The sequence below is a fragment of the Styela clava genome, chromosome 3, assembly GCF_964204865.1.
Source record: "Styela clava chromosome 3, kaStyClav1.hap1.2, whole genome shotgun sequence".
Classification (NCBI taxonomy): domain Eukaryota; kingdom Metazoa; phylum Chordata; class Ascidiacea; order Stolidobranchia; family Styelidae; genus Styela; species Styela clava.
In genome coordinates, this window is record NC_135252.1 from 11,529,919 (window position 1) to 11,544,938 (window position 15,020).

Genomic DNA, 15,020 nt, shown 5'->3' on the forward strand with positions numbered 1-15,020 from the left:
AGGTAATCTATTAGTAAGTGTGAAAAGTTGAATAGATAACTAAAGTTTAACGCCACTGCTCATGCAAATAATAACCAGAATTCAATTGAATTCGCCATCTAGGAATACGCTCGCCACCGCATCTCTGATCACCCTGGTGGTTTCACAGGTTCCAATCCCATGCGGGGATAGTTATGTGCGAGAGGATTGCAGCTCTCCTCCCACTGAGGGTGGTTCACACGACCGCTGGTCGATTAAAAATTTTAGGTAAAAGACCATTGTAGTTTTGAATGTTATGAACTGCGCGCGATGTATAAAATCCCGTCGTAATCCAAGAAGTGCACTACCTAGGTGCACTTGGATTTTAAATATTCATAATCAGATTTTGCTACACTACTCAGCCACGATTCCAATTTTATTTAAAACTTAAATATTGCCATTAGATTTAAAAGCATCACATAATTTTTTTACATTAATGATAAGTCTAACTGGTTCGTATTTTCGAATCTTGCCATTAGACAGAACAATTATATCTGAAAAATGTGAAACCACTGAATGTCATTCTTGAAAAAGAAGGCAGACGACTTTATCTATTATCGAATAATGTCCTTTTTCGTTCATTGTAGCTTATATTTTTTACCAAAAGTCAACAGACTGAAGTTCGGTATTCGTCTGTCTAAAGGCGTCTGGAATTGTCAGTGCTCACTATCTTAGTAGTGATGAAGTAGGGAAGCCACTTAGTTGGGCAATTATTTGAAAGTACCAATTTTTTCTGGTATCGCAAGAATGTCTTTTAGCACGGTCGAGCATCAGGGTCAGATCATAGCCTTTAGAGGTCAAGAGCACTTAAGACTTCAGTACCCCATATATAAAAAAATATTAATAATAAGAATGTAGCTACGATTCCGTGTTATCTGAAATCGAAGAGGCAGGTTTCAGTATTCCTTACTGATTGAAGGCCGATTTATATTTAATTTACCTTATTTTTTTTCAAATAGTTGTCATAACTACAAACATTTATGAGGTTTAAGTGACACGAGCAAGAAAAACAAGCAAAATTCATTTCAACCGGGCCAATATAGAGGTCTAAATCATCTGACCGATCATTTCATTAAAACACTGGGGTATTATTGAAAACTTGGTCATGAACATTTCTGTGGTGCCCTCCCTTCCTTAGTGCCCTAAGGTCCCTTTATGGTCAATTCAGCTCTGGCTACAACACCTTTGCATTATTATACGCCTACAAATTCGTCAGCCTAATAGAGCAAGACTAAATGGAGTTTTAACCCAAACTCATACTTTCAGTAGTAGCGATGAAATGCCATTTAAATGTGTAACGACGGACGCTCTCTAATAGTATTGGGGTCACAGTGAAATTCTATTTAAACGTTCAACGACTGACGCTTTTTAATAGGGTTGAAGTAACGGCGAAATGCTACTTGAAACATTTAACGACTGACGCTTTTTAACAGTATTGAAGTTGCGGTGAAACGCCAAACCATCACGGATTTTTTCATTAAACACTGGATCGCCATTGGAAAATCGACTATGGAAATTTCTGTGGTGTCCCGTTTCCTTGGTGCCCTTTGCACGTGCTTTTTTGCTTTTAGTCAATCCAGCCCTGCCCGGCATTCACACTCACCAAGCTAATTCGGCTAGCAAACTACAAGCAAAGTTTGGTGCATCTCGCTCTGGGTTCGGCGGGATAGCAACAGTTATACTGCTTACTATTATATCAGTAATAAGATAAACACCCTGACTTGTCACATATTTTTGATACTAGTCATTGCAAATATATATCACAAAGATTCGCCTGAAACCGTTGGCCCGGTAGACTATAAAATATAAAGTCTCCGGTGTACCGTGTATGGCAACTGGCCTACAAACTAGACATTTGTCACCATGGCGAAGAAATAATATCTATTTACAATCACGACGGTAACAGCACAAACACTCTGACCTGATATTGTTGCATAAGTATTTTTCCAGAAATTTCGTAGCCATGGGGCCGTTCATCCGACAATAGACGAATGCCCAGCATATCACAAAGTTTGGCGTGACTCGCTCTGTGTTGGATAAATGAGTAATTCTTACTTATACCTTGTCCGCTGTTTTATTAGCTCAAAGCAGCTGGCCTAGAAGGCTACTAATCCGAGTCTTTTGCTCTTAAGTCCGAGAAAAAATATGAATTAAAACTGAAATAATATTATATCTATAGTCTGTGAATGTGTTTTGATCGAACTTGTAAACGTCATCGTGTAAACTGTAATACAAATGAAGAATATCTGATAACACGCACATTCAATTTTATGTTCCATGTTTTATTATAGTTTTCTTTCCTCATTGAGTTTTCTAAAAAATTCAATCTAGTCGTTTCATATAAAACGACAACTTGACATTCTTATGAAGTTTAGAATTTTATTTACAAGGTTTGACGTGTACGTCATGTAAAACTAAAGATAGTGTAAAAGGAGAACATTGATATGAATTATCAAGAAAATTGCATTGAATAATTAATGGAAAATACGTAATATTATGTCATAGCGTCATGATGTCTATCCTGTACAATTTATCGAACAGACATTCATTCCAGTGACCAGTTTACACACCCTTTGTCTGCAAAAAGAGATTTATCGTGCAGTTAGTATCATGCAACAAAATGTTTTGTACCCGAGTAAATAATAACTATTTGAAATATTTGGTGGATATTCAATTCATCAAAATTACAAATGTATTTATAGCATTTACTCTAGCTTATTTTCATACGCTCATTCGATGGAAAATCTTAATATGCTAAGCTATATGGTACTAACCCCACAATCAGGAGGTACGTTGTACGGGTGATCGCATGCTTGCCTCTCTTGGTTCCAGACAGTCCCTAAAGAACATTTATATTCATAGGCTACTCCTCCCGAGCAAGTATAGAACGAAGTGCAGTCTTTCATTTTTCGTCCAGTTTCGTTAGTCTGTCAACGCAAAGAAAGTTCTTGTTTTGCTGTTTCTGATAAACCGTACTAAATATTTCACAGAGAGTCATAGGTTGTCAACATAAGGGTTTAGGAATTGCAAAAGTTTGGTAATAAATGTTTCACTGCATGATAAGTACATGCACAACTGGAGAAAAGCAAGGATATAGTTTTGCAAATATCGAATATCTGAACAAACGAACTGCATTCAGGAGTTGAATAACTGTATCTGTATTTACAAGAAAATGTCTGATAGCAGCTCATAGTTTCAACTTAAATTTGTTGGAACTAAACTAAAATTAGTTGTTATATCAAACTTTCAACTACTTGATAGGCTAGGATTTTTTTAAAACGATAAGGTAAAAATTTAATGAAGCCTGATACCAAATTTATTCTGGACATTTGCGCGTAGCTGCACAAATAGAAGTCTTCTCAGGAAGGGACGTATTGTCATTCAATGGTAACATTTTACAATCTTGAAAATCGGCGCTCACCCCACATATAGCCTCACTTGAACTAACTGTTGTTGTAGTCTTAGTTGTTGTAGTAGTTGGCGTTGTTGTAGTACTCATGATAGAAGACAGCAAAGGCGATCTCGTTGTAACAGTCTTGAATAAGGAAAAAAGTAAAGATTCTACGAACAATAGTCCAAATTGAATGAAATTAATTCTCAAGTACCGATAGTATAAATTTTGATATAACGGCGTCATATGCTGCTACATGCCTAGGCAAACTCGAAACAACATGGGAGCATCTCCGGGTATCCATTCAATTATGTTTATAAAATTGTCCACTTGAATGGCAAAAATGGCTCTGGTGAGCACTCATAACTGTTGTAAATTTGGTACATTGTCAACTATAAGAGTAATCTCCAAGCTTGTCCATGGGACATATTTTTCTGTCCCATTCCCATCCCATCCCATGGGATTCCCATTGGAAATTCAATAAAAAATATCAAATTTAGGTTTAGCAACTACCAAATAAGACTACATGTACGAATAGACATGCAAAACAACAAAATTTACGGACTTGGTTAACTTCGTATTCATAACTATTATACATGTGCCCATCAGTCCTTTCACGAAGTATATTGTTAATGCCGAATATATTCTGCTCTTTATAACTAACAAGAGAACTATGCACAATATATGGGCACGAGGTCCATAACAAAATGTTTTACCATAATTTCCCCCAAAATCATACGGTTTTCGTGCCCCACGTGTCCCATGGGAAATAAAAAGAGTGCTGTCCCATCCCATTAGACGTTTCCCATGGAAATCCTATTCCCATGGACAAGCCTGGTTATCTCACTTTAGCAGTCGAAGAGACTTCAATTGAACTAGCTCCAATAGAGATATCGGCACATCCATAAAATTCTTCCTGATCTCCGCAACCAACGCAGCAGGCGCCATTGTTATCACATCCCCAAGAATTTCCTGTTTTATTATTCAACATTCTTATCACTTAATTAGGCTAATACTTTAAAATGGATTCTATCTCAAAACATATTACTCACAAAATGAATATGTTTCCTCCATATTCTAACCATTTTAGTCAAAAATATTTATACGAATACGTTCGTAAATATAAGCTTTTTAAGTAAATATTACTTTTTAATAAACATTATTTTAAACTGAGTTGGAGCATAATAGTTGCCGATAAAAACATCATTTTATCTCCAGAGAATAAAAAGGTTTGTTCTACTGCTTTCATCGTGCGCATTTTATACTGTTTCAAACTGTAACTACAGTTATTTACCAGTGTGATATCTCCACTGCAACACACATTGATTACATTCCACGCCATCAGGAAGTTTTATAGGGACACTGTAAATTTGATTTCCGTTTTCTGGGAGAATCCATCTGGTATCTTCTGGACTTGCAGTATGAAGCAGGTACCTTAAAATATCTTTGAAGTTATGTTACTATAAAATCGGGGTAGAAAGTTCATAAAATCCGATCATGGTGTTTAGATGCAGTAGCGTATCTAAGGTATGACAACCGTGGCCTGTGCCATGGGCGCCGTTAGGATAGGAGCAAAAGGTTTTAATCGTAAAATATTTGATAGGTATGTGATACTATATTATAACAAGCGTGTCATACGTAACACAAAAATAATTACGTTTTGTAGTAAAACCCTTTACGGAAAATGTAATTCAAAATTTTCTTGTCTGGTACTCGATTGCTCATTGTTATTTTTTATTAACACAATACATACCTCAACTTCTTTTTTAATTCAATGAAGTAGTTCAATGAACTATTAACAAATGGAATTGTATATTAAAATCAATACTACACATTTGAAATTATTCTCACCAGTTCTTACAAGTCGCGACTGAAACGGATGGTTTGTCCCATGGACACAGACGAAATTCGAAATATCCTTTGTGATGAGCAGTTATTTGGACTTGTGCTGTAACCCATTCACCTGTCGAAATGAGTTGGCATTGGCTAGAAATATTTGGCTGAAATAACGTTCAGAATTTATATCAACTATCAAATATTACTGTTGAGTTAACTAAATGTTTCTAGAATAGTAACAAGAGCATGAATGCCTGAATTTTGGTAATGTTGTGTTATGATTCCTTTCGCATATTTTCCTCCAGCTTCATTTTCTTTAATTGCTGCATCATATGGATCACCACATATCCCGCATGTCATGTGAAGTGATTGTTGATGCTGAATATATAGTTATATATAGAATATATATAATATAATATATATATTATTATATAGAATGTCTATTCAAATTATTCTGGTCGTTTTAGGACGAAAAACATTTTTACAACCCATTGAATTTACTGTAGTGCATACGTTATGATTCAAATAACCATTATATTTAATTTTATCTATAATTTCTCAAGGCATATAAGTTAAACAAATCATAATTACCAACTTACCGTGCTTTTATATAGTTTACTAACCAAAAACATATTTGGCACACAATGACTGCTTTCAGTGTTGTTATACGACTTTGCTTGTAATGAATAATTTGATACAAAATCACACTTACAGCAAATCCACCACAAAACAATTCATTATCCTGATAATTTTCTTCAACTAATTCCCTTTGTGATTTAGTAAGACCTAACTCATCTTGGAATCTCCATATTGTAGAACGTGATACCGGTTCAATCAGACGTCCATGTCCTTCAACCAGAGAAAACAAAAATAGGACACACATCACTGCAATAAAAATGAATTTTCTTGGTTAAAACTATCCATAAATTTTTAAAAACTAATTTTGTAGTCATATAATTTTTAATTTCCGATTTTGTATAACTCTAAATTGAGTCCGAGAAAAGTCAGTAATAAAAATAAAATATTGAATTGTAAATATTAAATTTTCTTTGTATAAGCGTAAAATTATTCTTACTTGAAGTAATGATCAATTTCGTCATTGTGAACTGTGAAGTATATCTTTTACCCCAGTAAAAATGTATGATTTCTACAAAGGTATCTAGCTAACTGATCTATATTGAGCTTGTAGCAGGAATGTGTGTTCCACAGGAAAAAGAAATGTGGAGTTTTGAAGTTTTAAACAAAGTGCTTAACCTCGGACCGACATTCTGTTAGTTCTTTATGTTTATAAGTTAGCTTATAGGCGTATCACTCCTTCAATAATCATTTCATTTTAAATAAAATTCGGTTATGAAAGAAAGGTCAACAAGTGGATATTTATGATTGATTCTATAGAAAAAAGGCAAACAGCTTGAACTGACACATTTATGATTAAAAATTGAGAAATAACAATTTTGCTGTGGGTTGCTCTAAAGTATATGATGACCAACAAATAAATGTGTGGAAGCATGAATATTTTTCACTGTCACGCATATTCATTTTTTATTGAGATTAATTGCACAGATAATACATTTATTCGTATATATATGTATATACTGTTATCATTGTGCATATATTGGATTAGATAACTGGATTCCGCCATTGGTCAGAGAACAAATTTGTTTTGCTAATTCCCAGGAAACGTACTTCGATAGAAATTTGTAAATTAAACAAAATTTATTTCAGGACATTAATCTTATGACTGTAAACAGTCATACCAGCGATAAGTTTGCTAAGATTTAGGCTGCAATTATGGTAAAATATAGTCTGTAAATGGATTTCACCGCTTCTGAGTTCTACGTACCAAAACCGAATAAATTTGAATTACCGCAAGCATATTGTTCTGAAATATAATTGTTTGAAACTGCTACTTCGAAATCGCTATTTTTTTGCCACAGTTTTCTTATTAAAAAGTTACACGCGCATATATCAAGTTTTGACTTTCATTCTGATTTTATGCCTTTCTATATAAATAAAAAATTGCCGGAAACGTTAAAGTTATAGCGATAAATCGTAATATATTTTTTTCTATTTTCTCATTCTGATGAAATTGTATTCCGACTTTCCGTAGAGGTTGTTGTGATGTAGTGGACGTACAATATCGAATATGGTATAAATGCCACAGGTAAATACATTATTTGCAGTGCTGTTAGAGAGTTTTCTTGTGAAATACAGTGTTTTCACAACAAAGTCGGGCAGCCTTTTTATCTTGTTAATACTTGTTATTCAAAACGAGCAAATCAATACTGTACAAATAAAAAAAATAAATTGGATTAAAAGTTACGATCTTCCAATGCCAAAAAAATGAAGTGAAATTTTCAAAATTTGAAAAAAACAATTAAAAAAAATCTTTGTCATATTTTGGGTTTTTAAAATACTTAGTACTATATGACACAATTTATAAAGAGGCGTCATTTATACTTTTTTTTATTATTTATAATCATTTCATTGCTGATAAAGCAAATGCGGAATTCACGTTTAAATCAGATAATTTATATTGTTTATTTAGTAACAATCTAAGCACATAATAACCATGCTTCTAAATAAACGTGCGGCAATTGTGATAATTGTTTCACTTCGCTGTCACGCGAGCTCGTAATTTTCGCTGATTTGTTGAATAAATACCATCATTATTTATTTTTCGCTTTTTCATATATTGTATTTGGTATCGCAATCACCCAATTGGACAGAGAGTAAATATGTTTGGTGATCCGTCATTGATGAAAGCTTATAAACCGTATCATATATATCCACAAGTATTTCTCAAGTAAGCGTTTAAACCCGATTTAAAAGAATTAATCCTAAAACGAAATTGAGGATATTCTCAATAATGTAGATATATCAATGACTCTTTCACACACCATTTGATTTTTTGACGTGTTTATAAGCATCCAAATTAATTGTTGAATTGTAACTAATTTATTGTAGCTGCTACATCAACGCCTTATATCAGTGTTTCCCAACCCCTTTTGGTCGCGGACTATTTTCTCACCCGCGAAAACCTTTGCGGACTCAAAGTGCGTTTATTGCAACCTGTGCGAAGAAGCAATAAAATCAAATACAACAGAATTATAACGAATTTCAAAATCGAAAATTCGCCGCAATTACGCGTTCGTTAAAAAGAGCCGACGTTTTTAGTGTATGATTGGCTTTCTGTTGCACAATATTCAATCCAATGTCTTTATTAATTTAATTGTGTTCATGGTTGCGTCGACTTACGACAAGGTGAAAGCATATCTTCTTTAAAATGCCAATCGGCAATCTGTGAACATAATAATGTGAGACTATATTGCCCGATTATATTTAGTTTTGTTACATATTTTTGCGATTTTGCAAACTTGTTATCGTCGTTAGAAAAATCTCACTATCTGTTATAAATTTCCAGAAAGTACAACTTGATTCAGTACTTAATAAAAATATATTTTATTCTGTGATTGTGTTGGCGAAATAAAAGCAATACTACAGAAAATATCATGACAATCCATGGACACAAAAATGCGTGGTAAAGGGCCCGATTATATTTTGTTTTGATTCCTATTTTTGTGAATTCAACAAATCTGAGCTGTTCGTACAACACTTACTATAGTACTGTACGGCGTATCAATGTTGATGCAGTAAAGCAAACAATCCTGAGGGAGGATGCCCTGGTATACGAATACTACGGTAGCACCCGAAATTTTGCGATTTGCAATGTCTAAAAAAGCGTTTTTAATCAGTCGCGGACCATCATAAAACGAAACTTATGGTGTTCTCCGTTTTGTATTGCCGCTTTTCAATTTGGAAAATTCGGGTCGCCACTATTTATCGACGCGTGTGCCGACTTGTGTGTTTTCGTCGAAAATTCGTGAGTGAGTTGTGAAATCCAATCGTTTGATTAGGGGACGTGCACAAGTGCAAGTGACCTGTCGCGTCACCTGTTACCAAATTTTCGAATATTAAATTGCTATTCTAATAGTTGAATATATGCCCAGCCCTACTCAGTAACCAGTAATTATTGACTTGATTAATGTTATGTGAATAAACTTGCTTTTTATGTTTTATGTAAATTCCAACGTAAATCGTAATTTGGCTGATAGTTAAGTTCCGCAAAATCGTTTGCGGCTCGCACGAATTTCTGGCTCGTTGCGGACTCATTCAAACGCTCCGCGGACTCATTTGACACCGCGGACTCGGGTTGGGAAACACTGCCTTATATCAACGCTATATTACGTCTTGATGGTCGGACTACATATATCGAACCTCGACAAATCTAGGTTATTAATAGACTTGGAAATTTTTGTACTGCAATCCTTGGATTTTCTTCTACTTTGAGCTATACGAATGTATAGTACTGAACCAAAGGCTATTGATACTGATATAAATAAATATAGAAGTTTGTTTCGATTGTGTTATAATATTTTGCACTGAGGTCGTGTTTCCTCATGCATTACCGATCAATAAAAAGACGCAAACAAACAAACAAAGAATTGACACTTTTCAACGTAGCAGGGAATGTGAAAGAAACCAAGGCAGCACCTAAGGCCAATACAAAAATAAGAGCAAAGAAGTGACTGGAAGCATTTGGCGCCCATCAACAGCCTAAACCTTAAAAAAACTTGACATTTTTCAACGTAGCAGTGAATCGATCCAATTTATTTGGAACAAATCGACGTCATTCTAATTATGATTTCATTTATCTTATGCAATTTCACGACCAGAACAAGGTATTGAAATATATGTATTTTAATTCGGACCACCTATATGTATATATACACTATCATAACTCATTGCGCTTTAACAATTTTAGCTTAGAGTAATAACGCGTTTACAATGTGAACGAACATTTTGTTTTAACTTCCATGTGAACGGAGAACTTTTAGTATCATTTTGATATTATGTTAAAAAAAACAGATAAAATATCTGGTGTAAATTTTCAAATTACACCCTGTCGAGTTTACTGATAATTATGCGGGCCCGGAGCGTTTGTTATTTGTGCGCAGAGAACGCTAGCCTTCTCGGTCTAATGAAATATGATATAAGGATTCAGGTTTATCTCTCAAAAATTAAAATGCAAACTGAATTTTATGTTCATTGAAATTTATTTTTATTAATTTTTGAGCCTGCAAAAAATAGACAATAATGTGTTTTTCTTCAATTGCTCCAAAATCACATAAATTCTTTCCTGGTTGCATGAACACTGAGCATTTATTTCTGGCACAACACTCCGTTCTGAGATGTTGTTGGATCAATGGAATAAATTCCGTCTGAACCATAGAAGTTGTCGATACGAATACCCATCTTGGTCCCAGATTTTTCAGGAGTCGTAGCATCTGGGTGATATTTTGTGAATGCAGCTGCGGTGCCACTGGAAAGATGAACAGACTTATCCTGTAAAAAGGTCACAATAAAGATACATGTTGAGCGAATTAATAATCCATTTGCGCGCATTTTCAAAAGTGTTCCAAATGTATAAAATTCATATAATTTTTTTCTACGTTTCTCCAACAACAATCGATTTATTTTTATATATTTATACCATATATAAAAATCTGGCTTTGTTGTACATTCGGACACGTATAGCGTAAGAACGATGTGTGGAAAAATTGTATCAACAAACATATACGGTAATTGAAAATCTGACATCGTCTATTTTGTTATATTAGTACACACCAAAAGTCCAACACTGTACATACCGAGGGATTATAAATCATCCCTGTCCAAATCTTGAAAGAGGTTGTTGACATGATTGATCGGACATATCCAACAACCATGCTGTAAAGATTTGAATCTACGATATCTGCTGTTTTTCCGGACTTCTTTCTGCATGTTTCAACTCCTTTGTCGAACGTTATTGCATCTTGATCCCCCGTTATAACGGCCCAGTAGCATACTCCGCGGTAGATAAAACCTCCACAAGTCACTGTAGCAAAAAGTAACTCGTCACATTGCGGTTGTGTAAAACTACTAGTGAAACATGTATAGTAATGACATAGGTTTTAACACATTAACAATTTTATTTTTCAGCATTATACATACACCTTTTCTTGGATGGTTTTTACAAATATCTTTCATATACTTTATAAAGGTTTACCTTCGTCTAATTTTGCCATTATTCTTTGATCCATTTCTTCTAATTTTTTTGCAACTAGATGAAAAAAAATTAAATTCTAAATGAGTATAAAAACCGTCACATCAAGCATGTATCAAAACGGTTAATTTCAATATGGAGTTTTTCAGTTGTCAAAAAATCTATATAATATATGAAGATATCTGTCAGCAAATTACTCGTTCTTTGATACTTGTTAAAATTCATATCAATAACATAAAATAGTATTCAAAAGCATATCACATCGGCAATTTACAAAATACTTCAGATGTTCGGACGTTTGAAAAGTTTCATTAAATATGTTTGCATGTGTAAAATCCGATAGCTATTACTGTTATCTTCACTTATCAGTATGAAATTTTGGATTTATAACACTTGGAATATCGTTATTCTATACACATGGACGTGATATAATTTACCTGATTCCATCGAATCCTCCATTCTATTATGAGTGAGCGAACAAATTCCTTTGCGAGCATTTACATTGCCGTATGCAGATAACAACAACAGTATAGTCAAATAAACTCGAGTCATATTGTTTGCTGTCAAAATTGAAATAAAATTTTGAGTGTGTTATGGGAACGCTATCTTCCATTTAGAACCCAGCGTTTATTTTCGTTTTTTTTACTCAAAAGGACGCGATCTGCAAATACATCAAATTAAAAGCTTCTCTATAAATGAAATGATAACTAAATCGACAAAAAAGCACAATATTCATTTGTAACATGTGATTGGAAAATGAAAAATGTTCAAACATTCAACGCCAAATGTATTATTTATTTGTATAATTTTTTCTTTAATAAATGGAAAGATACAGATTATTTTGTCCCCAATTGCAATTCGAGTAACTTCATTCACAATAAATCCAAAAAGCATGATTTGACAAAGTTAGTGTTAAAGTTCGAGGCAGATTAGATTCACAGTAAACGCCTAAATCAGATTGAAGCATCGTTAAAGTTTACTCAGATTTAGGGAAAAATTTAAGAGAATACTACTTTTCAAGTTTGATATAGTAATCCAACACACACCGTTTTGTGATATCGAAATAATTTTCAACGTTATCAAATATTTGATTGCTCACCTGACCAATATTTTAGCACATTCGCTTTTTGCAAAGTCTACTGCAAAATGTCTATTACATTGTTAAGCTACGTCTATTTATAAAATTTCATGCAAAAATTGATAATTTTTTGTTGTTTTCGAAATACCATGATTGAGCACCAAATCATGCTAAAAATAAGATACTATTTAAAAAGGCATACGTGACTAAATTCACATATCGCTTGAGCACGTGATTCAATCTCTTAGAACTTGTATTATAATCCTATTTTCTGTGAAAATGCACTCGTGCTAATTGCACGTCACGGTGTGAAAAAACATGTTGAAATCAGTGCTGCAAAAATAAGAGCTACGTTTTTGTTATTGGGTTTAAAACTTATCTAAATCTGCGGTTGCGTCGGTAAATGGTTATTGTGAATCCATCATGAAATTAACTATTATCAACAATAAATTCTCCATAAAACAAATAAATAAAATAAGGAACTGCACCCTCTCGCGTCACGAATTATTCACAATCTACCAAAATCATATTCTAAACGAACCACCATTACTCTCATTGCAGAACTACCAACAAAGATATTTTATAAACGAAGTGAATTGAGCGCATATACCAAATATCGAAAATGTACTATATTCCTAAATATGTGTCAACAATTTTCAACGAAGGTTACCGATTAATATTTTCGTTCAATCCACTGCGCGTGCGTCTGCGAATATCTTTTTTCGACCTTTGCTCGGACTGTTCCCAATTTTGTATCAGGCATTTGGGACCCTTCCAAATAAATGTGAACATTTTTACAAATTCAAGTAAAAATACGACTGCTGTTTAGGTTTTGTTCACGTTTGACTTTTATTTTTATTACCTCAAGTCATGTTTATACAACGGGGACAATTTAAATCCATATTACTTGTCATGGGAAGCGAGATCATGGTGACAGCGCGTATCGGCTGATTGACGTCCCTTGCGTGGAAGTGCTGCCTATGTGTGTTCTCTGGGCGCGCTGTTTTACCCAAAATGTTGTAAATTTAGGGCACCACGCGATTTTTCGGATGCGACGGTTGCATATGGGTCAGGTAAATACAGACCAAACAAAGTATGTACAGGGTACAGTGCATGCGCAAATATGTACATCATTGTTGCACCTTCAAGTTCACCTTCTATTATTATATTGCAAATACATGAACATATTTGGGCTGTTTTATTCGAATATTCTCCACGTCGTTTCATCTCTCTCCTCAATTGGATTTCTTTTTCCATGTTTGCAACAACAAAAAATCATTTGCAGGAACTCCGTTACATTATCTTGCACCCAAAACATTTGCACATGTATACTTTAGGACCAACAAACATTGGCACCTATACGTTTGCATCGACATGTTTTAGCACCCACATATAAATTGCACCCACAGATATTGCACCTAATCCACATACATTTGCACTCGTGTATATTTGGACCCACCAACATTTTCACCCACGTACGTTTGCACCCATATCACGTACATTCGCACCCGTGTATAATTTCATTCATAGAAATTTGCACCTAGTACATTGCACCCACGGACATTTGCACCCACGTAAATTTGCATCGAGGTCCAATTGCACCAGCGTACTTTTTCACCTATAGACATTTGCACCCCTGTCTTTGAATTAAAATGGGTTACATTGCCATTTGGGACGTAGAACGGACATATCGATGTGGCAAATACCAGTGATTACAAAATTTACGCAAACCCGCACGCGATTAATTTGAATTTTTGAATAAATAAAATAAGGAACTGCACCCTCTCGCGTAACGAATTATTCACAATCTACCAAAATCATATTCTAAACGAACCACCATTACTCTCATTGCAGAACTACCAACAAAGATATTTTATAAACGAAGTGAATTGAGCGCATATACCAAATATCGAAAATGTACTATATTCCTAAATATGTGTCAACAATTTTCAACGAAGGTTACCGATTAATATTTTCGTTCAATCCACTGCGCGTGCGTCTGCGAATATCTTTACGTACATTCGCACCCGTGTATAATTTCATTCATAGAAATTTGCACCTAGTACATTGCACCCACGGACATTTGCACCCACGTAAATTTGCATCGAGGTCCAATTGCACCAGCGTACTTTTTCACCTATAGACATTTGCACCCCTGTCTTTGAATTAAAATGGGTTACATTGCCATTTGGGACGTAGAACGGACATATCGATGTGGCAAATACCAGTGATTACAAAATTTACGCAAACCCGCACGCGATTAATTTGAATTTTTGAACACGACGTTGACCTTTGGATCGTTTTGTTATTATGATTATTTGTTGTTGTTAGTATTTCATTTCTTCTTGTTGTAAAACAATTTATTTTCCTTTTAATTACTGTACCAATTGCTTTGAAATTTTCTGTGGTTAAAGAATATTGTTGCCGCTGGATGTTTAATACTTTTTTCACTTCGACGTTTTGTGTGGTGACGTAAACAAAATTAAAAATAAAATTTCTGTAGCGTTCCGCGACCGCATGCCTGTTGATTTCTTGCTACGCAGTGTCGAGAGTTTATTTTTACCCCACCGTACAGTAGACTAGGTAAGATG

General features: G+C 34.4%; 2 protein-coding genes across 2 annotated transcripts; both read right to left on the minus strand.

The window, feature by feature from the left end:
- Positions 1-2,777: 2,777 nt before the first annotated feature.
- On the minus strand, positions 2,778-6,345 carry LOC120341779 (uncharacterized). Its single transcript, XM_078110524.1, has 8 exons — positions 6,321-6,345; positions 5,958-6,130; positions 5,500-5,623; positions 5,261-5,372; positions 4,704-4,843; positions 4,257-4,381; positions 3,440-3,553; positions 2,778-2,945 (listed from the first exon to the last, which is right to left on the minus strand). The coding sequence occupies exons 1-8, from the start codon at positions 6,343-6,345 to the stop codon at positions 2,778-2,780; spliced, it is 981 nt and encodes a 326-aa protein (XP_077966650.1).
- A 3,943-nt stretch (positions 6,346-10,288) lies between these two features.
- Positions 10,289-11,907, minus strand: LOC120343204 (uncharacterized). Its single transcript, XM_039412337.2, has 4 exons — positions 11,789-11,907; positions 11,355-11,408; positions 10,957-11,183; positions 10,289-10,651 (listed from the first exon to the last, which is right to left on the minus strand). Exons 1-4 carry the CDS (start codon positions 11,901-11,903, stop codon positions 10,469-10,471), a joined length of 579 nt encoding a protein of 192 aa, XP_039268271.2. The 5' UTR covers positions 11,904-11,907; the 3' UTR covers positions 10,289-10,468.
- Positions 11,908-15,020: the final 3,113 nt, after the last annotated feature.

Excerpts from the sequence above, each read along its gene's own strand:
- LOC120343204 (XM_039412337.2), bottom strand. The coding sequence starts at position 11,903 with ATGACTCGAGTTTATTTGACTATACTGTTGTTGTTATCTGCATACGGC. Across the intron at positions 11,184-11,354 it reads AATGGCAAAATTAGACGAAG|TGACTTGTGGAGGTTTTATC; the intron begins GTAAACCTTTAT and ends TTTTTGCTACAG. Across the intron at positions 10,652-10,956 it reads GGATGATTTATAATCCCTCG|GATAAGTCTGTTCATCTTTC; the intron begins GTATGTACAGTG and ends ACCTTTTTACAG.
- LOC120341779 (XM_078110524.1), bottom strand. The coding sequence starts at position 6,345 with ATGACGAAATTGATCATTACTTCAA. Across the intron at positions 5,624-5,957 it reads TGTTTTGTGGTGGATTTGCT|CATCAACAATCACTTCACAT; the intron begins GTAAGTGTGATT and ends CTATATATTCAG. Across the intron at positions 5,373-5,499 it reads ACAACATTACCAAAATTCAG|GTGAATGGGTTACAGCACAA; the intron begins GCATTCATGCTC and ends TCATTTCGACAG.